Source organism: Melospiza georgiana, chromosome 3, assembly GCF_028018845.1.
Source record: "Melospiza georgiana isolate bMelGeo1 chromosome 3, bMelGeo1.pri, whole genome shotgun sequence".
NCBI lineage: Eukaryota > Metazoa > Chordata > Aves > Passeriformes > Passerellidae > Melospiza > Melospiza georgiana.
In genome coordinates this window covers 111,229,315-111,253,532 of record NC_080432.1, presented here as the reverse complement: position 1 = coordinate 111,253,532, position 24,218 = coordinate 111,229,315, and the positions used below count along the sequence as shown (strand labels likewise).

General features: G+C 35.3%; 1 protein-coding gene across 1 annotated transcript in view; it reads right to left on the bottom strand.

The window, feature by feature from the left end:
• Window positions 1-24,218, bottom strand: part of EYS (eyes shut homolog) — a 701,217-nt gene that overhangs the window by 631,144 nt on the left and 45,855 nt on the right. Inside the window, exons 4-6 of the mRNA XM_058021581.1 lie at window positions 22,778-22,905; window positions 17,495-17,609; window positions 3,622-3,781 (exon numbers count right to left, since the gene is read on the bottom strand). Of these exons, the coding sequence (XP_057877564.1) occupies window positions 3,622-3,781; window positions 17,495-17,609; window positions 22,778-22,905 (403 nt within the window). The remainder of the gene's footprint in view (window positions 1-3,621; window positions 3,782-17,494; window positions 17,610-22,777; window positions 22,906-24,218) is intronic.

The window sequence follows — 24,218 nt, the reverse complement described above, 5'->3', positions numbered from 1 at the left end:
GCGAGCAAATTTGAAGGAACAGACTAGCTAAAATAATTTTCCTTTCACCCTAACTAATACTATATGGACACACCTCCTAAAAGGCATTTTAAAAAGCAGGTAAGGTTTCTGAGCATCTGCTGAAGAGGATTAGAATGAGAAGTGCTTTGGTTGTTCATATTGCTTTCTGTCAGTTATCTCTGAAATTTCTTCTTTAATAAAAAACTGAGTGTTCTGAAAAGCAACAAGCTGTTCCCTTTTTATTCACCTATGAATATAAGTATTCTGAGTGAATTCCTGTAGCACCCCTTAACAAGTGACTTCTTTTATTCCATTATTTCACTACATGGTCATTGATGTTTGGGATCTCTGTGCCCTAACCATTTCTCTTTCAGAAGAGACAATCACAATAACATATAAAGTGCAATGAACAAAGCTTAAAGTGGCAGTATCTATTGCTGAGACAGATACTGATGTGTAATTCCAGTATGCTCCTGTGATATAGCTACCTCCCATGATGCTTCAAAAATTCCTTTATTTGCTCACCTTTACTATAGGGATTAGAGCTGTGGGAAAAAAGTACTACTCCTTTTATCTATTTGAGTTTTGAGACATAGGAGATTACCACTGTACTTTGACATGAAATAGAGATCTTCCCCAAATATTCTGGAAATGGCTGAACTCTTGCCTGCTAGCAGTAAGTATTGAATGAATTTCTTATTTTGCTTCCCCTATGTGAACAGCTTCTGCTTGACCTAACGATTTATCTTTATCTCAACTTTTCTTACTTTTGTGCTTCTGATTTTTTCCAACACCTCACTGGGGAAGAGTGAACAACCAGATGTTCGATACTTAACTGCCCACCGGGGTTAAAATATGTCACCACTGTATCCTTGAGAACAAAAGAATTTAAAAGGTGCATTTGGCCAGAGAGAAGGATTAAAATAAATGTTGCCTTAACAAGGCTTTGAAAGACGTAGGAACTTTTATATCCCATAGCTCGTTCTCTGGGACATTAGTTATTCTGGCACCAGAGATTTCTTCTACAGAATACTGTTTCAAGTATCCTACACAGTTCATTAGGGCAACCACCATCAAAGCATGTTTATATATATATCCCATATACCTGGAGGAATTAGAAGATCTGTCTCAATAAAACAATGAAAGAGAAAAAAATGAATTGTGGATAAATCTATGAACAATCTTAATGAGTGTTATAAAAAATTTTAAGATAAGGAAAAAGTATGCAATTGAAGTAGTACTTTAAACTGTGGTTGGCAAGTTTTCTTGTGATTCAGTTTATTTTAGCAGTAGTAAGACTATTTAAATTAAATTACTTTTATGTGAATTGAGAATGAAGTGTCTAACATGCCAAATCAATTCCTGCCAATATGATTGCTCTACACACAAGGAAAGATAGCAATAAATTAGGGGAAGCTTATTCAAGGACAATTGGTCTATTGTGCAGGACCTGAAAAATTGCTGATATGGATTGTTTCAATGCCCTAAGACATATTACTCACAAGCACTGTTGTCGAGTCAAAGGTTTTTATCCACTTTCAGAGAAGAGAAAAAATAAAATGAAAATAATAAACTAACAGTAGAAGCAAGTTGAAAACACCAAATTATTGACACCTATTCAACAAAAATAACTACATATTATAACCTTTTATTCTATGAGCATTTAAAATTAACATTTATTTTCTGAGGAAATGAATCAAATTTTTTACATATAAACAGAAATAAAATCTGTAGTTTAAAATTTCATGTGTATACATCAAGTTTCTACAAGGTTTTGTTAAAGAGTATGGAACCAAACTGAAGTGGGTTTATTACTTTTTAAATCAAATTTCTATTTTTCACAGCTGAGAATTACATCATGTCATATTTTGTGTTCCCTAAGATGTTTGTTCCAAATATGATTTGAATGTTAATGCAAAAGCTGAAGCTGTAGTGTTTATAATTTAAAAACACAATTAAGAACCAATAGATGTAAAAATACAATAGCTTTTCTGGTTGCAGAAACTTATTTAATTCAGAGTCAAGTAAATGTACAAAAATTGCTACTACATTTCCCTTTCCTTTCTAAATACATAAATGAAAAAAAATAAACAGGTATAAATTACTTTTTTATGGATCAAGACTGAAGTAACTGGCTATTAAAAAGCAGAAAAAGTGGAAAAAAATCAATTACAATATATAGAACCCCTTACAATGATAATTCACAAAAATAGAATTTTGGCCTCATAGAAAGATATCCTTGAACAACAAAGTTGTTTCCACTTGAATTCAGCCATGACTCAGTGTTTGGCAATGTTTAATTCTATTAATTGCATATATGTATTGCCATTTATTGCAACCTGTTGAACTTTTGTTTCATGATCATAGTGTACACTAGAAACCTTAAATTATCTCAAAAGCTTTGAAGTATTGTAGTGAAACATTACTTTTATTCAAAAATTCATAATTATAGGCGTCACACCAATTTTAAAAAGTAAAGAATAGATTGAAAAAATAAAACCCTAAAGGGAACAATGGAGAAGTGAAAAGAAACATTGATAATTAAACTCTGGGTTATTCAACTACTATTTCTTTTTTAATTGTAGTAGATTTAAAATCTGTTTTCTCCATGTATTGACATCAGTTCTTTAGATTAATTTTCATTCTTTGAGTAATAAACATTGTTCCTATATTTCATATTGTTATTTTTAAAGTTCTCTTAATATTTCTGGCACTTCTCTTTAAATTGATGTACATGTTGCTAATGTCTCTCTCCATAATATTATCTAAACCTGCAGTGAATCACGTTTGAATCTTCTCTTTCAGTTCCCTCTCTAGACAAAGATTAGTGAAGGATTTTAGAATCCAACTTCAATGAGCTTCTTTTTAAAGGATAAAGCTGGAGGAAAAAAATCAGAAATTATTTTCTTTGCCACTTAAAAAAAACAAAACACCAGTGTGTTTAATATAAGCTACTTTTTTGGCTTCTTTTATATCTAATTAAAAGAGAAATATTGCTGAAGAAATTGTGTCAATCACTAACAAATATCTGACACTGTGGTTATAACCCCCTCTAAAAAACTGACTTACTGACAATACATAGAACCTCAGAGAGTAGCCTTTAGTTAAGTAAAATGAATCAGTTAATCCCACACCAAATTAAATTTCATAAATCACTGGTGGTTCACTAAGGTATTTAAATAGTAGGTGGAATTCAGCTCTCAAAAGCTGAGTAAAGTTATCTGAGTAAATACAGGCTGATAAAAACTAACAAATTTCCTGAATCCCATTTCTCTCATTCATTAGATCTACAGGAACTATAATTAGACATCAGACATGTAGCTCACATGCAAAACTTTTATAAGTAGACATACACTTAGTCTCTTAAACTGAAGCTAAAACTTATTCTAAGAATGTTATTAGTGTAACCTTAATTGGAAGATTCAAAAGTAACCTGTAAATTCCATTCAGATTTTATAGGCATCACAGCAGAGGGCAGAAAATGCAGAGAGGTGTGATTACTCTCCAAATACTTCTTTATTTCTTTATCCTTTTTTTTTAAATCCAGCATACATACATTTGAATATTTAAAAGGAAATCAAACCAGATTATTTGTATCTACATGATTTGGAAATGCCTTACCTGTAAAATCACGGGGACACAAACACTGAAACAAAGGTTGTTCTCTCAGCTGACTCACATCAATGCAAGTTGCTCCATCAGAACAATTATTTGGGTAAATTAAACATGCATTTTCAGCAAATTGGCAAAATTCTCCTGTCCATCCAGGTGCACAGAGGCACTAGACATAACAAACACACGAACAAAAAAAAAAACAAACACAGAAAACTCAAAATGAAAATGCAAAGCGGAAGTAACTCATCTACCACACCTGTTGAAAAACTGGAAGAAAAAAAGGATGCATGAGTTGGGGGAAATGGTGAGATAATTACTGGCTGTAAGGGTAAAAAATACCATCAGGAACAGAAGAACAGAGTGTCCGAAAAGGATTTTAGAGGGATAGACATGAGGGAGAAATTGGGTAGTGAATGACAACAAAGCTTGCAAGACAAATACTGTCACAGAGCAGTAATCAGAAAACATACTACAGGGTTTCTGTATACATGCACACTCTACCTGTTAAATAAAATAAACTAAAATTCTTATTCAGAGGAAAGGGGGAGATCTGAAGCTTATATTACCTTTTCAAAAGAGTCCTGTGAAACTCATACAAGTGCTCTGATCAATTATAATTAATATAGCTTGCCTTGAATCCCATTCCAAGGGCAATAAAAGACTATAGCCAACAGTATGTGAGTATTTCAGAACACTGGAATGGTATACCAGATTCACACTATACAAACATTTTACATGAGTAAGTGTACTTGTGACCACCAAAGACAAATAGATGTGTTATAGTGACTAATACAAAAAGAAAGTTGCCAAAGAACAAGATTAGCTTAAGGCACAGAAAATAGGCAGAATATATTGCTGACTACAGAAAAAAATTACGGTAAAAAGCCCCAAGGCAAGTTGTACCAGGAGGAGACCATCATTTTTTGAAGGGCAGGAGAGTGCTTGGGGGGAGATGAAATAATTCAGACCATCAAATCTATAGAAGAATGATGGAGACAGAAGACAAGCTCAATTCAGTAATGACTTCTCTCATCAAAGAGCTCATGACACAGATTACCTTGACCTTTGTTGTTAAGTACCAACAGGGACCACAGCTGTCAGCACTAATTATTCGGCATCAACTCCACAGCATTGTGTGATCACAGAGAATTTAGAATGTAAATGTTACAGACTAACAGTACATAGGGGTTCTAAAAATGCCTAACAATCTTGAAATCTGCTAGCATTAAATATGCTGTTTGTGAATTGATTCATTCAAGTTTGTTCAAAGTTTAAAACAGGCCGTACCTCTCAGCCTTTAAACATTCCCTTTACAGTGATCTCTGATTCCCTATCTGACATATACACTTTGTAAAAATGAACAGTACTTGGGTGGTCAAGTGAAGGCTTTAAGGGAGCTGCACTGATGGGAATCCCTTACTGAGAATCTCTGCATTCGATGATTGAAACAGCAGATAACTAAAGTAGATTGCCATCTCCAAAGGAGCATGATAGCCTACGGAATAAGTGTGACTTACCTTCCGAGGCCTGGAAGAATAGAATGTTCTCCAGCAGTATATTCCTTTGTATTTTCTGCATTTTTATTCCTGCATCACTGTGTTGTGACAATGCCCATACACATCCCTGACATTTCCTGACTGTCTTCCCCTTGATCTCCAGGAACACTTTCCACTGCTATATACAGTCCTTGTCCTTGATGTTATGTTTGATTAAATATGACACTGCTATGTGAAGGGTAATAGGAGGTAAAAACAAGATGGCATGTTTTAGGCAACTGAATCTATGGGTTTGTATGTGTTTTTTAATGAGTTCATGAAGCTTATCCTAGGCAAACCTGTAGAAACATGATTTATCCTCTATGTCAATATATTTTGCATTCATTGGACTCCAGAATTATTTAGGTTGAGAGAGGCCTTTGGAGGCCATAGAGTCCTATTCCTTGCTCAGAGCATGTCAAACTTCAAATGCAAGTTGGTTGCTCAGGAACTTTTCTACTTGAGGTTTGAATATCTCCAAGGATATTGGATATATGACAATTCCACGGCCTTTATGGGCAACTTGTTGCAGCACTTAAATACACTCACACTACAGTTATGAAAAATTTCTTCTTACTTCCTAGCCATAATTTCCCTTGTTGCAACTTCTGCCAGTTGCCTCTCATACCAGTACTTCTGAGAAAAAAATGGCTTCATCTTGTTTATGATCACCCAATAAGGAGCTGAAGAAAAAAGTTATGACCCAATTCAGCTCTCTGTTTTCAAGGCTTAAGACAGAACCTTCAGCCTTTCCTCATATGCTGCAAAGTTTTCACAATGTTGATGGCTCTCTGTTAGATTTGTTACAACTTTGTCAGTCTTATTTTTTGTACATTGAAGTTCTACACCTCAGAGTACTCCACAGGTAGCTTATCAAGTGCTGAGCAGAAGGGACTGATGACATAACTTGACCTGCTCTCTATGCTTTTACTAATACAAGCCAGTATTGTATGAGGCTACCTACACTTTATCATGATTTGGTTACATTGGCCCACTCTCTCATCTTCCATGGATGTATCTTATCAAGCCCTTTGAGCATTTAAAAATACCTTAATTACCTATGGTCCTGGTTTGGCATTTCTCTTCAACTAATGGTATTTCATTCCTCTAAATTTTGCCACCTGGCACGGGGCTTGGGAAATTTAAAAGCACATATTGTAAGTGAAAAGCAGAGCAAAGACACTGAATGTCATCCACCTCAATCAGCAGTGGGCATACATTTCCCTTGATCTCATTTTTTCTGCCACTGTACCTATACAAATTTATAAAATAGTTTCTCCTTTATGAGTATTTTTCATGAAGACCCATTTGGAAATTCTCCTTGACTAGACCCAACCTTTTACCTACTCAGTCACTAAACATCACTATTTATTGTACTTCCTTTCATTACATGTCTTAAGTCCATTCTGTGAGAAAGAATTTCAAATAAGTTCACTGAGGTCTAACCCTATTTCTAGTGCATAAACGTTAACTTAAATATGTTCTCAGAGATGGAATTGTGACAGTAGCTGTGAAAACTACATTTTCTTTTCCTCTAGAAAAGTGACTTTTCTGCACCTGCAGTGAAAGGTATTGCTGTCAAGACAGCATTCAGAACTTGAATGGCTATTTCCAGACTGTGCCTGAATGATTTTGAGGATAATTGAAGGACAAGTCTTAGGGATGCTTAAGCCAGCACTTTCCACAAACATTAAGCAATTTTTTAAGCTTAATTGAAATCACCTCCATGGTATACTGGCACCATAACCTTTCTTTTTTTCCTCCTCAGTTTTCAATTGCCTGGTAAAACAGCTTGCAAAATGATGTTCATGTGCTAGATTTCTTTGCCCCTTTTATAGTACATGGAGAAAATTCCAACTCAACCCAAAATTTAGGCATTAAACTGGGTATGAGTGTTTTCAATTTTTGATTTAACTTACATTATTCTGTTATGTTGTTTATTCCTATGTTCAGATTTTCTTCTTTGTCCACCCCTCCCTGCTAACCCCCATTCCACAAATATAATCTGAGTTATGTGTACATCCTTTGAAGTGTTTCTATTTTCAAATTTTTCTATAGGTAGTTTTGACATTAGGAACTGGAGTGACTGGTTTGTGACAAAAAGGCTTCAAGAACTCCAAACATGCTGTTAGGTTAAATGCTTAAAAATAAATAGTATTTTTATTTTTCTGCATTGATGGAGCTCTGAAAATTGTTAAAATGAAGAAAAGAAAATCCTTAGCTTAAAAAAAAAATCTGCTTACATTTTTTGTGTGTAAAGTTCATTCCTAACTGAAATTCTAGAAGTCACTCACACTGGAAAAAATAACTGCAAGAATTATATAGAAATTTAGCTTGTAACTGACAAAAGTGTAGCTTAGTGGGGATTTATTTGGGGAGAATGTTTTACTCAATTCCTTATTTGAACTGATAGATTTTAAAACTTTACAATATTAATCGTTAACCTGCAATACATCAGGGCACATAAGTGACTTTAAACATTAAAACAGAAAATTAATTGGTTCTAACTTACTATATCTGTCAAATTTGCAGACAACACCAAGCTGAGCGTTGCAGGTGACACACCTGAAGTATGGGACACATCCAGGGTCCTGAACAAGCTTGAGATGTGGGTCCATGGGAGCTCACATGTTCAACAAGGCCAAATGCAAGGTCCTGCACATTGGCTGGGGGCACTCCTGGTACCAGCTTGGGCTGAGGGGAAAGGGATTGACAGCAGCTTAGTAGAGAGGGTTGGGATGGCTGTGGATGAAAAACCGGACATGAGCTAGCAATGGGTGCTTGCAGCCCACAAAGCCAACTGCAGCCTGGGCTGCATAAAAAGCAGCATGACCAGCATGTCAAGGGAGGTGATTCTGTTCCTCTGCTGTGCTCTGATGAGATCCCACCTGGAATGCTGCATGCAACTCTGGGATCCTCAAAAACCATTGACCTGTAGAAGTGGGTCACCAGGTGGGCCACAGAGGCCTGGAGCAGCTTTCCTAAGAAGACAGGCTGAGAGAATTTGGGTTATGAGGCAAAAAATATTCTGGGGAGATCTTGCTGTAACCTTTCATTAAAGAGGACTATGGAGAGATGACTGGCTGTGAAATTAGAGGAAACTGAGAAGTTATATCCACATCCCAACAGAAGTTAGGTAAGGAAATTATAGGATAAAACTCAATCGTTGCTCCCTGTGTGGAGTGCAGTTAGCATGCTCAAAGCCTCTTTCATGATAATCCCCAATTCACATGATCTGGGACTATAGGCACCTGTTAAGGGGATGGAATGGAGGGTGGAGCAGAGTGGAGACACCACAGTGCTGCTGAAACCCTTGCAGGGAGGGGAACTCGGTGATGCTTTGCAGCTGAGAAACTGCACAGTAACTCAGTCAGGGGAGATATCCTGCTGCTGAGCAACCAACTCTGGCAAAATCACATTCCTCAGAGGAGCTTGGTTCATTACAGCCTAATTGTAAGATTAATCCACACCTGCATCCCAAAGTTATCCTGCTCCAGCATATGACCCCGCCCCACAAGGTGTGTGCTCTCTATTTTTTATACTCTATCTTTAAAAGTAAAGTGAGAGAATTTTACGCCAATCAGTAACAAAGGTATGTATGACTAGAATACAAGGTCCACCTAAACATAACAAGATAGTATAAAAGTAAGTAGGGAATGGGGGAAAAGTTGGGGAAGACTCTATCATAACTGCTGAAATCAGTTGATGGGCTTAACCTGTTTTCTCCCCCATTGTCACAGACATGTTTTATGAAAAATCCTTTCCTTAGGATTTTTCTCCTGAGAAGCTGAGTGGACTCAGGAACAAAATATAAACAATAATTATCTGCTGCTGTGGAATGCAACAGGTGAATCTTTGATTAGTCTCATGTGGTTGCTTCCAAGTAATGGCCAATCAAAGCCCAGCTGTCCAGACTGTCAGCCAGTCACAGGATTTTGCTATCATTCCATTCTTTCTCCTTTGCTTGCAAGCCTTCTGATGAAATCCTTTCTTCTATTCTTTAGTATAGCTTAAATATATATCATAAAATAAGGGTTCTGAATAATAATTAGCCTTCTGAAACATGGAGTCAGATCCTCATCTCTTCCCTCTTCCTGGGACCCCTGTGAACACCATCACACCTCATAGGGTCGCTTATTGGGTAAGAATTGTACTCTGTCCATGCTGAATGTTTTTACTGGGGATCTAACTTTTTCTGTGTATTGTTTGAACATGTTTTTGCAGTCCAATACTACCACTGACAATGCTTTAAACTTAACCTATCACAATTTTATATAAATGAGGAATGCTGTTCTGTGGACTCTTGGTGTGAGTCTTTCTCAGGCAGTTGCAGCAAAAGGCAACATATTCAGTGCAGTGGAAGACCCAGTGGGGATCACAAGGTGGGAAGATCTGCCAAAGGATCTCCCTCATGCTGTTGCTGTGTGCCCCTGAATGAGTCAGTCAAGCCATTCTCTGACCTAGCAGGACTGCTCAGGGAAGGATTCCCATAATGGGACACCAACAGACAGGCTGGGCACAAGAGTCTTGGCTTTCCTGAGGTGCTGACAGACAAATTAAACACTGAGGGCTAAGTAATCTCCCCACATTAAGGGTCAAGGAAATCTCCCCTTTTCACACAACAGGGGCTTATAAGAAGGATGGGGACAAACTTTTTAGCAGGTTATATAGAAATAGAAGGGATAATGTTTGTAAAGTAAAAGAGGGTAGATTCAGTTTAAATCAGAGGAATGAGCTGGAACAAGTCAGCCTGAGATGTGGTAGATGCCCTGTCTCTGGAAATATTGAAGGTCAGGTTGAATGGGACTCTGAATAATCTGATGTAGTGAAAGATGTCCATGTTTATTGTTGGAGATTTGGACTAATTGACCTGTGAAGGTCAGTTCAAACTCAAACGATTCTACGATACTCTGATTACTGATATGACATGCTCCTACATATGAAACCCTGATTCTAGGTGGAGGTTCTAGGAGTCTCCACAGAAATATGTCATAACTTGAATTAAATAATTTTAATAAAAATATCTTCTTTCATTTCTCAAGCGAATATATGGGTAAAACAGAAACTAGAATTCTATCCATGTACATCTCATAGGGAAGGTAGGAAGATGAAGTTATCTATATTTTGTGTAGTTTGAGCAAGTGCCATCTCTTTTTACATATGATTTCATTAAAAAATGAAACTTTATTAGTATGTAATTATAACTTAAAAAGGCAAATTAAGAATGTGCATTTTTGAGTTTTTGGTAGTAGAGGACAAAAGGGCAAATACTGAAGAATGAAAAATAAGCATTAAGAATCTCAAACTAGAAACTTACTGTACAATGCTAGAAACAACTGCCAAGGACACCACAAAGTTTATACAGCACATGGAGAACATGTGTCTGATCTTACTTGCATCGATAAACAGGCAAAAAATTATTATAAATTATGTGCTTCAGAAATGTATAGTGCTGAGTCGGCTGAGTGAAATTTTATGGACTCTTTCTACAGACATTTTCCTTATCTCAAGGGGCCAGCTCCTTATTAGATAGGGAAGTCAGTGAAGAAGAAATTTGGGGAATTTCTGTGCCTTTGGAAATGGTTTGAACTTGAGCACAGGCTTGATTTTAAGTTCTCAGAGGTTGCATTTAAAAATAAACCAGAAAATTTCTGTTGGTTATATATAGTGTATTTTGCTGTCCATTTATATTTAATTATATGCTCTTCTACTATATAAATTCAGATCCACTGTACAAAGATATATGAAATGATTAGATGATCACAGTTTTAATTAAATATTTTCCATTTAAATTTTCTCTTTAAAAGAAGGACATTTCATTTATTATATGAAGATTTCTACTGTTTATTAACTTCTTTACAGCTCAGAGATAATTAGCAGCACATATGAAATGTACCTGGGGTGCTTTGATGGTGTTTATTTCAATAGAATAAGAAAAGCAGGAAAATTAAATTTGATAAAGTCCAAATTAAACACTAAAGAAGGAAAAAACTGTTTAGAACATTTTAAAATTTATGTGAACTCTTCTGTAGAATTACTGCTACTGTGTGAAAGAAAATTGACTAATTAACTTGTGTAAAACTAGCCCCTAATGGAAGTATCTGACTTTGAACTACTGCTGTTTAGAACACTCAGCTGGAAGGACAAACACAGGAGAGACATCAATAGAATTAATGATGGTGGCAAAGTGGATTCACAGAGATGAAACTATAATGTTCTCATATGGTCCATGAGGAGAAACAGTAGGAGAGACTGTAGATTTTTCTTAAAAGGAAGATGACAATAACCTATTTGATATGTTGAACATAAGTATAAAAATCCCATCTGAGACTTCACAGTGCCAATTTTTGTTGCTTCTAGCAGTGGTTGCAGATCTCTTATAAATATTCATAATAATTTTATCACACTAACCAACTGTTTTAATATATAAAATGCCAAATACATTAAATGTTTGTTTCTTTATGGCTTTTTTTATACTCAAAAAACAAACGGTGATAGATGCAATGCAGAGGGCTTTAAAAAGCCCTAGTGCATTTTTCTTAAAGAACTGAATTTTTTTAAACAACATAATGTTTTCTCTCATCTTTACTGCCTTTTAGTTCTGGATATGTGATCTAGAAATTATTTCTCCTCTCATGCAATAAAAACAAATAGCTTCTCTAAGAATAAGCCAGAGGCCTGTCACCACTTATGCCACAGTCAAGGCAGCCATGATACACAGAATAGCACAATTCCAGAAGGCTTTGAGCATTTACCACACGTACAGAGTAACACCATACCACACCAGAAGACCTCAGGCATCCACCCACCCAGAGCAACACCATATCACATCAGATAGCTTCAGGCATATGCCCTTTGTGTTCTTTAGCCCAGCCTTTTACACCCCTCATGTTGCTGCACTGCACCTGAGTGCCCTCTGTCCCTTTGGTGCTGGTCAGTGCCCCTGGGCACTCCCTGGCTCACTGCTGCCAGTGCTGCTCACAGCTGTGCCCACTGGGGTGAGGCTCAGCCACAGCCCCACTCCCAATCACCACCAACCTGTGCCTACAGAGGCTTTAGGGCTCTGAGATCTCAGCAGTATGACACAGCCGCATTTTGCTGATTATTGGCAATTCTGCGTAGAGGTGCTTTGTTTCTGTGCTATAAATTCAGTTGGACTCCTAGGGATGATGCATTATCAAAAAGCATTAGGGCTGAGATTGGCTTCTCGGGGAAGAGCTTACCAAGAAGACCTGAGCAGCAGACTTTCCACAAAGGTTTTTCAGGTAAGTCTGTGGGGCTTGGCACTGCTCTTCTGCAAAGAAGCAATTTGATCCCCAGCCTGACAGCTGGCTGATGGGCCTGATTCTGCACACACAAAGAAAAGCCTCATCTGGAAGGGGTGAAACCTGGACCCCTGTCTGCCTGATTGCAATTTCTGTACAAGTTCTGCTGAATGAGAGCCACACATCGGCTTGACATGGGGAAGAAAAATCACAGGAGAAAGAGATGTTCCCTTCTCTATACTCCTTTCCACATTGCCTCAGAAGGAACATGTTAGCTTCGGCAAAGACTGCTTTCTGTGTTAGAATACAGTCTCCTGCTTTGCTACAGAACATGGTAGTCCTTGGGCAGAGCATATTTGCTGGGGTTTTTATCTTCAACTACAACAACACCATGTGACCTATGGTGTTACTGACTATTAATGTATATTCATAATTTTACTTTGTCACCCATATATCCTCTTGGTGCACAGTTTGTTGTTGAAATATCTCAAATTCACCATAAAGCTTCAAATATAAAAGCTATGGCTCCATTATATGGATGTGAGAAAAAAATCAAAAGAGTATAACATGAACATCCACAGAGCCATCTGCAGGGTAAGATTTTAGATACCAATCTTTTTTATTATATTAATGTTTGTATCCTCTTATGGTGAATCATACTATTAGATATACATTATTAAATGTACATCCATATAAGAAAGCAAAATTCTGGTGACTGGGGAAAAATTTTCTAAAGGGAATTGACAGGAATGCATCTGTTATAATTAATCAGGGTTCTCCAGGCAAATTACTTGTAGAATTTAAAACCATTACTCCTTTTTGCTTAGCTTCACTCTCCCTTAAAAGCACAAGCTGCTTCCACTGCACTGTAGGAACACTATTTAGAAATCAACAGCATTTCCTGTTGCTCTTTCTGAAGGTACCAGGGCACCCACTGGCAATTTTTCCAACACAAAATTCCACATACAAGAGTCAGTACAGCTTCTCAGAGAAATTTCAAACATTTTCTTCGAACGGCCAATGGTGAAACCCAGAATGATAACACTGATTGTTTTCTCTTTCTTTAAAGCTGTGTGCATTTGTTTGCCAGCACAGCTCTGCTGTTCAGGCAATATGTATAATTTGTTTAGACCTTGTCTCAAGTGTAGCGCTGGCAAATGGAAACAGACCTTACAATGACATTGCTTCCTCTTCATCTTTCAGCTTCAGTTTTTGTGTCTACATAACTCAATTTCTTTGCTGGCTGTAAGCACACAGCCTTACAAGAATCAGTGGTTTGCCAGGATGATGGGAGAAAGGCATATTGACAAAATAGACTTGGATACACTATGCAGACCATATAAGTTGAAAGATATTTGCTAGTAGCATAGTAAGGAGCTGTTAGGCAAAAAAAAAAAAAAAAAAAAAAAAAAAGTAATGAATGAGCATTTTTGCACTCTACAAGAAGTGGAAAGCATTTTTAATTTTCCTGCCCTTACACCGGAAGTGTATGGCAGATCACAAATGGGAGAGTGTGTAGCAACCCATGTAGAGCTGCACTTTCTTGAGCATCAAATGCACTTCTGTAGGTAATCATCACTGACCTGTAGATTCTGTCATTTTTATGCGATTCAATGGTTTCTCCCTGGAAAGTAAAGACAGCTAGTATGTATGCCAAAGACTTGACAATTTTCATATCTCAATTTTTCCACTACCATGTTTTCAAAACTGTGCTCCTTTCCAGGCTTGTAAACTCAAGTAAACTAGAATTCCTTATCCTCAGAATTTGCACTGGATTAATTTAACATATCTTTTTTATATGTTTACTTTGGTTGTTTTTGAGGTTTTTTTTTTTTCAGTTTAACACTAATGATTCAGGAGGAAACAGGGGATCTTAAGGAGAGATAATACTTGTTGCCATGATCTAAACTACTTGCTGTGGATAAATAGACAGCGAGGTACACAGTCCACCCTTGGGACCTAGAGGAAAGCTTTACATCCACAGGTGATTTCTTGTTTGTGTACTCTCTTTCTCAGCTTTCACTGCCCAGTTGTGTGCCACAGGCTCTATTGGAGCCATTCTAAATCACTGGGTGAACCCTACTCAAGCCATTCCATACCCTGAGGTGGTTAGCATCTGGCAGCAGTCTGATTAGCATGAAACAAACAACAGCTCTTTTTTCCCTACCACTTGCCTTTTGGGCATTGCTCATATTTTCCCTGTCTTCAGGTAAAGATAAGGAAAACAGATATCTACAGCCATAAATCGTTTAAGACAATCAGATTAAAAGCAATGAGAAAATACTATCAGCTGCAAAACAAGAACACTGACTTCTCGCTTATGAAATCCATTTAAGAAAAAGAAAAGCTGTGATGAGAACAGAAAAATCTATTGAAAAGTGTATCTGTGGGCAGATGTTTAAAAATATTTTTAGGAAGCAGGTTATGGTATTGTCAAAATAATGTAGTTAAGTAATTTTATTGAATAAAAATCTGCTGAACTCTGAAATTGGTTCACACATCAGTAATTGTATAAGTATGATTTATGCTCAAACTGTTTTAATTTATTCCTTTTCTTAAAACACTGCCCTCTGTCTTCTAAGTAGGTGAAGTTATTTATTATAAAATTGACAAACCAGTACATTAATTAAAAAATTTCCTATGGTGTGGATATAAAAAATGCTATAATATATTTTCTTTAGAACTTTTACAATTACTATATTTATTCTTAGAAGCAGTTCATAGAAGCAGCTGCAAATCAGGAGAAATTCAATAGCAGACTTCTTGCAATAATTGCTAAATCAATACTATGTAGTAGAATTTTTTAATATCAGTACTTTTTGAGAGAGGAAGATTTGTTCATGTTCAAGAATTGTGTTTGTCACCGGTTAAAATTATATGTCCAAATTATACCCGTATTTCTCAAACTGAGTCAAAGCTGCAGTGTTGTCTTTTTGTGCTTTGGAAGCCAACAAGGTGAATATCATATCTTTGATCTTCTTCAGAGCCCAAATAAAATGGGGGATTTATGTTTTCACTATTCATGGCAACTTTGGAAAATACAATCCTTTTCCTAACCTTTTAATATCAGTGAAATGTGTGTGCTGCATTGACTACTAGAAGCAATCCACAATGAGGCCTTCAGCCTCCTGTGGGAATTACGGGGTTTAGATCCCACAATAGTAGATCCTCATGAAATTTAATGTCTGGTGAAGTTACTCACAAGGACAGGACGGATGGGACCTGGCACTGATCTGATGGGAAACTGCTGAAACACAGCATTGGACCATATTACCTAAAAGGCTTTTGAAAATGCTCCTGCTATAATCAATAGTACATAGAAGAAGCAGCTGCTCAGAACCATGCACAATAATTTTATCCATTTTTTGTTTTTTTTTTCTTCAAAATTTTTTGCTAGGAACAGCTGAATATTTTAAATACAATTGTTCCTTTCTTTTTCCTCTGAGAAAAACTGATAGACCACCAACTGTTTTAAGATTGCAAATCTGTATGTACTTTTGAGAATATAATTTTAAAATATTTCTTTATTTTATTTCATAAACTTCATTTTTAATAGAAGTTTCCTCCTTTATGAACTTTTAAAACAGTTTAGATGATATAGCTGCCTATTATGATCTTTCACTGATAGTGAAAGTATGGCTACTGAAAAATGCTTATATATATACAAGTGCTTATTTTTGACTACAGGGATTGTCTTTCTGTCTTCATCAACTGTGTGGTGTCACATTTTAAAATTCACTTTGAGCTAAAAGTTGCCTTCTTTGTCACTGACTATCAGGAACACTCAGTACTGGATAATTCATATTCTTTTTTTTCTATGCATACAGCATTGAATTTGCCTCTCATAGAACATGGGATTTCCTAAAGTAGTGCAGTCCACCTGGAAATACTTATCATATTTGTGTATTATTAACTACTCTACCATTTTCTGTGGTTATCTGTATACACAGGAGAAAGAGACCCCAGAAACTACAGGCCTGCCAGACTATCTTCAGTGCTTGTAAAACCATGGAAAATATTATTCTGAGAAGAATCTGAAAGCACCTGGAGTGTCTCAGTCATAGGTAACAGCCAGCACCAGCTTCCTGCCTGTCAAACCTTATTTTCTTCTGCCAAAGGAAATCCACTTGGCTTATCTAGGAAACTGAGTGAATGCAATCTTTTCAGCAATGCTTTCAATACTGCCTCTCACAGGACCCTCCTGGACACAATTCTAATAACCAGGTCACAAGATGGGTGGGCAACTGGCTCGGAGTCAGGCACAAAGGGCTGTAATGAATGGCGTGACACCAGTCTGGTGACCTGTCACTAGTGGGGTTCCACAGGGCTCCATCCCCGGCCCTGTGCTCTTCAGCGTCTTTATAAATTCCTTGGACAAAGAGCATGAAGGAATACAATATAAGTTTGTTGGTGACACTAAACTGGGAGGAGCTCTAAACTCCCTCAAGGACAGAGGCCTTACAGAGAGACCTTGACAATTGAGAGGGCCAGGAAGTCACCGACCAGAGTTTAGCAAGGACAAGGGCCAGATTCTGCACCTTGCTTAACATTTTCAGGGGCAATTTAGAGAGTTAAAACAAATTGACCTAATATTTTTTTTTCCCCAAACTCTCAGTTGAAATGAATGTCATCACACTACAGTTTCATCATCAAAGTTTTAGACTTGTATTCATTTTAAACATGTTCAAGTGTAAATAAGTAATTTGATTCTGGTTAAAATAGTGGCAACAGATGCTCTTAATTCAAGCAATGTATTTTTAAAGGCTGCAGCACAGCTGTGAGTATCATCTTTGTGGGAAATGACACTGGACCACAATTAGTTATATATTCTTTTTACTATAAAAGTACCCTTCAGTTATCTTACTTGATATAGTACTAAACATGATCTCAGTAAAGAAGTAATAAAAAAATCCATATTACCCAAGAGAATTGCCCTTGTGTTATCGATTAAAGTAAATAAAACCTATAATATTGTGTCCCTCTTGTCTCTTAAAGTAATGAATGCATTTCAAGTTTGCTTGTCTGAAGCTTTTATACTTTGGAACACTGAATTAGTTTAACATGTATTAAATTACTTACAGTGAATCCTCCAATCACATTAAGACACAATCCTTCATTCAGACAGTTGACGCTGAGCAGCCTGCAGTAGTCAATTACTTCCTCACAGTTCTTCCCAGTGAATCCTGGCATGCAGCTGCAAATACACCAGTGTATTTTAGAAAACTTGCATTTTAAAAGTTAATTGTATTTAATTATGTTCCATAATTCTATTAAATTATGTTCTTGCAGTAACAAAACAAATCTCTTATGTTATTTAAAATAATCAGAATATGTTTTCAAGAAATTAAAAATTCCTTGGATGATTCTGAATAATTTTGCTTTTTCATAAATAATTTCTTTAATTGATTAAAATATTTTCAAACAAACATTTCATATAATCTTCCAGGAAAAAAAATCTATAATGAGGTAATATTTAATAAACAGCTGTTGACCAGGTAACAAGATTTTGGAAAACTATTAGAGAAAATAGGTCAATTTAAGTATCAGGGAGATATTTTAATATAAAAAAAAATATGATAAGTGGAGTATAAACACCAGTCATTTCTAATGGATAAAGAATAGTATAAATAGTAAATAATGACATGCTTAATTATGTAAATAACAACCTAGAGACAACAATGCATAGTTGTTTACATGTTTGCTTAATTGTAGTTCAGTATTTTCTTTAAAGAAGAAAAAAATAGCATTTAATTTTTGTGACTGGTAGTTCCATGTGATGCCAGTGGAGTGATGGATAACTCATGTATGTAAAAGGAACTGCAGAAATTTCTTCTGCTTCATGTCAACTATTACTATTAGTAGGAGAAAATCCTTTCCTGATGTAGCCCTCCCATTTTAAAAAAAATCTCTAATACATAAATAAAAGAGAGGAGATTCAAATGGACAGTAAAGAAGTCTTATTTAAAATCAATAATGGAACAACGTAGAAAAATATTTGAATACTTATATCTTGATAATCCTTGTAAACACTCTCACTATCTTCTTACAGACCCAGCATGCTCCCCTGTCTAAAGGCCATTTCTGATATCATGGAAAGAAAAGACTTAAAAAGAAAAAGGAAATGGCCAGTTGGCTCAAAATTTGTGTTTGTGAAAGAATCCAAAAGTAATAGATGGGAATTTCTTTAACTCTTTCTAAGAAGCAGGTTTTATTAAAATTGTTCAGTCCAGAAGCTGGAAATTATGAAGATTATACAGAACTGCTTCTGGTTTTCCTATGTTCTTGCTCCTAACAAATATGTCATCCAGATGTGTTGCTTATGTTTTCTCATGGATAAAACCTATCCAATCCCTGGTTTCAAAATTCATGGAGCTTCTTGCAGTTACACAGTACACTAAAGTTAGGGATATATTTTCCACAGCAACTTCCTGGGCAGCAATATTCAATAGAAAGCAGCTGGGTTAACCAGACTTCCTAAATCAGTTCAAGATGTCTATCTGTGGGTATGGCTCTGAGTCTGAGGAATGCACAGACACATTTAGCATGTCCAGAGGCTTAAGTAATTTATTAACCTTAGTGAAGCTTTAAACTGGTTGGATTTAATCAGAAACCCCTGGAAACCAACCACAATTCATGCACAGGACCATATGGACAGAGGTAAATGAATATGGAAAAACCTTCTGTAAATGGATATATGCTTTGAGGCTGGTATAGACACAACCACATAAGAACAGTCTAAGAAAGTTGCAATGAACCACAAAATCCTCACCTTCCTCTTAAAAAAGATGGTACATGTCATCATATTTCTGCCATTTCAAGTACTCCACGTCAAAATTCTTGCAAACTCTATTCTTAAAAAAGTTCTAGTTCATGTATTGTAGTTAAAAGGAATTTTTCATTATTGAAGTTTACATATGAAAGGGATGTAAATAATAATAAAAATATTTTTATATTTTTATAATTTTTAAATCTAAAACCAAGTCAGAGCAACTCAATTACAATGTTTGTTTTACTGATTTTTTTTACTGATGACCAGAAGTAAAAGAGTTCCTAGATTTTTTGCTTTAATCTATGATTATTTCATTAACTAGATAATCTAGAAAGACAATTTTAGAAGTGGCTTCTTCTAATTTTTATATTTGCTCATTTTTTCTGGTTTTGGGGGTTTTCTGGTTGTTTTGCAATAAACATACTAATGTAAGGAAAGGGAAATGTAAGCTAACAGGAAAAAAGTTGACAATAAAGTTCCACAGACAGCACCAACAGAACATATTTTCTCAGAACACCCTTTCACATTTTTTGTGACTTTTTATTATCATAAAGTACATGGATAATAGAAGAAGATAGAAAGCAAACAATCATAGTTTATTTTGATGCATTTGCTCGTTCACTGCCTATTTTAATTCACCTTAAATTTTGACATTTAGGAAAAAATGTGACTGTTAGATTTGTAGCACAAAGTTGTGTGTGATATCAAGACTGAAAGGATGAAATTAGAATACAAAATAGTCATACATCATAACTGAAGTGGGGAAAATTAAATTGTTCCTGTTTTGTTGTATGTTTAGAAAGGAAAACAACTGCTGTTCCAAAGAAGGAAGGAGAAGTTGAGAAGAAGCTGGAATTGTGTAGGATATAAGAACGTAGTTTGGGCATAAGGAGAACAACATAGCATAGGTGGAAGCAAAATAGAAAGTAATGAAGTAAAATGTTCAATTCAGCTATTATTTTAACTTGTATGTGCATCTGACCTAAACACCATTACATTTATTTATGATGTTAAAATGCTATAGAAGTGGATCATGTTGCAGTATGACATGTAGTATTACACCAAATGTAGTATGAAACACAAGCAGTTTATTGTGGAGTGACTAGACAGAGATATAACATGCAGTATTTGACAATGATTACCAAGAATGAATCAAATCTTCTCTTAAAATGTTGATGAGCAGCTACAAATCTCTCAAATTAAATCAATGTAATTAATGCTAGATTTCCTTTGGGTGAAGAGAATTAGAACATGAATCACAGGCAGAAAGTGTCCAAGCCTGTGAGTTTAGAAAACTGAAACTGTCCAACCACTGTCTACTCTGTTAGTCAAGTAGCTAATGCAGACTATGATTTTAAAAAGAAAATTTTGAATTCTTAAAACAGTGAAGCCTGCTGACTGCTGGACTTCTCTATCTGTCAACACCTCCTTTGCATTTCAGCACTCTGGCAAGATTGTAGCTCTCACAAACGAAATGAATGTGGTCTCCTTGTATAAAATATGCAATTCATACTACTTAAAAATGCTTTCTCTCACCTAAATGCCTCCTTTTAACTAGAGAGGCATAAATGCTTCTATTAACTATTTCAGGCTAAGTGGTGGAAAACTAATTTTAATTTCACCAAAAAAAAAGAGAGAACAATATTTTTTATTTATTAAAAATAATGATTTAAATTATTGTAATCAATAATTGAAGTCTTTGGGGACTGAATAGCAAAACTAAGGCAGAACACTGGAGATTTTCAACAAGCAATTGGACAGGGTACTAGGTAATCTCATCTAAATTCCCTTTCCCATGAAAGTTTGGACCAGAAGATACTTCTGGTATCTTGGCTGTTCTGTGAGCCTCTGACAGCATTGTATATTTATTGTGTTCTAATACTCTGTTATTGTATTGTAGCCCTCTACCTTTGGACAAAGAAAACTGCAAACTTGTGTAAGATGTGTCAAGTCACCTGTTCTGGATATTTCTCTGTGGAAGATAGGAGTCACTTCCTGGAGCTCTCCTCCTCCATCAAGAATGTCTGGTGGGCAAATTGATTGCTAGGGTTGATGGTGTGGATTGAACACTATTACAGTGTTGTTTTCTAGGTTGTCAGTTCCCCTTTTAGAACATTCTCAGTGTTAATGAGCTAATAACCCACCCCAATGTAAAGTGGGTTCTCAATTGCCCATTTTTACGTTCTGTTATATTGATCTAAATAATGATTTCCGTGCTTATTCTCACATAATATTATCAAAGGAAACATAGTTCAACCACAACATTTTCCCATAGATGTTTTTATTAAACAATTCCTATGGTACAATGATGTTCTTGGTACAGACCATTTCCACAAATACTTTGTGGAATTATAAAATATTCAATATGAATAACAGGGCCAGGATAATATTTTATGACTTCTTTTTTGGTTTGGTTTCTGTTAATAAAGGTAATATAGATCTGGATATTAATTTTACATGTTATGCATATTTTTAAATGTAAACTTCAACACATTTCATACTAATATACACATATTGTAAGAAAACTAGCTATATAATAATAAATTATAATTAATAATAGTAATAATAATAATAATAATAATAATAATAATAATAATAATAATAATAATAATAATAATGATTAGCTTATGTCCCAGTTTAAAGAATTGGAAAATTAATGATCACTGCTGTTCAGTGCTTTACATATCTGTATGGGAAGATCTAACTGTATATGAGCTTACATATGTGTGTTTGTATGTATATCTGTATTTAAGAGTGAATAAGAATGAAATTGTTTGGATTTAGTTTTTTGGGAAAAGTGTAAACTGTTCTACTTATATTTTTATTTTAAGTCCTCTAAATTGAAACTCTGCTGATGCACTGTAACTCTGTGTTCTATACTTTTATATTTTTTTGAAGTTTCTAAGTTCATTCATAATATGTTGTCAGGTTTTTTTGTATCACAGCTTTCAATTTTCTGCTTCTATGAATATCCTGAAATTTGAAAAATGTTTACTTCAGTAATGCTTATCAGAATTTACTCAGGCAGCAAGAGAAAAGCCAAACAAAGGGGAACAGGATAAACTGTACTCCTTACTGACATAGAAAAAGTTATAAAAATCTATTTAAAAATGAAATTAAATTATACATTGGGTCACTTCTGGTATTTTCAAATGGATAATTTTTAGTGTGATCTTTCTGAATTAAACAGTTTTTCATATGCTGCTTGACGGATCAATTTAAAGTCTACTAATGCATGTCTGTGAACTATAAATTAAATACGTTCCCTTATCTTTTCAGAAACAGCATAAACTTCATGTACCCTGAAAGGGAGAGGCACAACTGCCTCAATTTTCATCAGTGTTTTAAGATTTATATATTTTTAATAGTATTAACAATGAAAAAAATTATAGCCCTTAAATGCTTTAAATCTTTTTGTATCACTCCCAGAGTTTACAAGAAGCCTAACAGAATACAGCACAAAAGATAACTATATATATTTTTAAAACATAAGTGTCCTCTATATGAATGATGATGTCTTTTCTTTCTGCAATCTGTGTGATATCACCAAGTGAACCCACAAAGTACCGAAATAAATTAATTTCCAATCTTACCGGCAGTTATAGTTTTGCTGTTGAGCTATGCAAGTCGCATTATTTAGGCAGGGCAATAACTCACATGGATTCAGTATTCTCTCACAGAACTTGCCAGTAAATATTGGCATACAGATACATGCCACATCCTGTAGAAGAAAGGGAAATTAGAAATAATTATTTGTTGTACCAAAGGCAGTACAAAATTTAGTGTTTATGGCGTTTAAATGCATTACTAGAGAGACCTAAGACAACTAAGACAACTTTTCATTGTACAAAGCAGTCTACAAAGACACAAGAGTTGTAGTCTCAGATAGGTTACAAAATTAATTTAGGACAAGAAGAACAGGGCTTCCAGCACAGATTACACCATAATTGAGTTTGCTAGATGGAAATATACCAGCTCTAAAATTAGTTTCTCATAACTGAATCAAGAAGGAGTTTTATAATTAATTTGGGGTTTTTCCCTCATTTCTGATCTTTTTTCAATGTAATGTTTGCATCGATTAAACACTAACAGTACACAAAGTACATCGATAACCAAACCATCACTAACTAGAGGAGGAAAGAAAATTATGGGTATCCATTTTCTCCTTCCATATAAAGCACAGTCTGTGCTTTGCTTTAACAGTTAAAGACATCTGTCAGTTACTGCAATCTCTAATTTGAACAGCAAGAAAGGTAAGTTATTTTACAAAACAAAATATTTCTCAGGGCTGACAGCCCCACCCATATTTTCCCATGCTCTTCTTAGGCCTTTTGAAATCTGAAAGTAAAGGAAAAAGTAAAGGGGTTTGTTCCCCTAATGAAATTGGAAGTGCTTAGGTGCCTCTTTAGAACTGGTCTTAAAGGTATAATCAGGAAACTTCAACTCCCACTGAGACCTTTCTATACATGTGAAACAAACTACTACAACTGATTTTCTATTGCACAAAATAGTTTATGCTAGTATATCTAGTAGACAAAATATTTAGACAGGCTGCATAACTTAGAAATCTATCCATTTATTCAGTAATTTAGATGTCTCTTTTTCCCTCTGTATGAATATGCATCACTGCTATATGATAACTAAGCTTTTGAACTCTTCTTTTGATTCTGTTTTGATTCTGTACAGTCCCTGCTATTTGCAATAGACATGCTAGTGAAAGGACATCAATAGTTTATTTTGACATACTACCAGGTATGACTTTAGCATTAAAACTCCGTGAGTTTTGCATGAATTTATTCTATTTTATGAAAAGAAAAGGGAAAGAAAAAAAGGAATTTAAAAATTTATGCTCTATGTAAAGCAAGAACAAGAAAATAAAATAAAGGTCACATGATGCTTCATGTTTTGTCAGATTATTTTGTTAGGGAGAGGGGAGAAAAACCAAACCAAAACATAGGTAGTTCCTTAAGTGATCACCATGCAACTGATGTTAAATGGGGAATTTGGGTTTTTTGTCATAAAAATACTATAAAT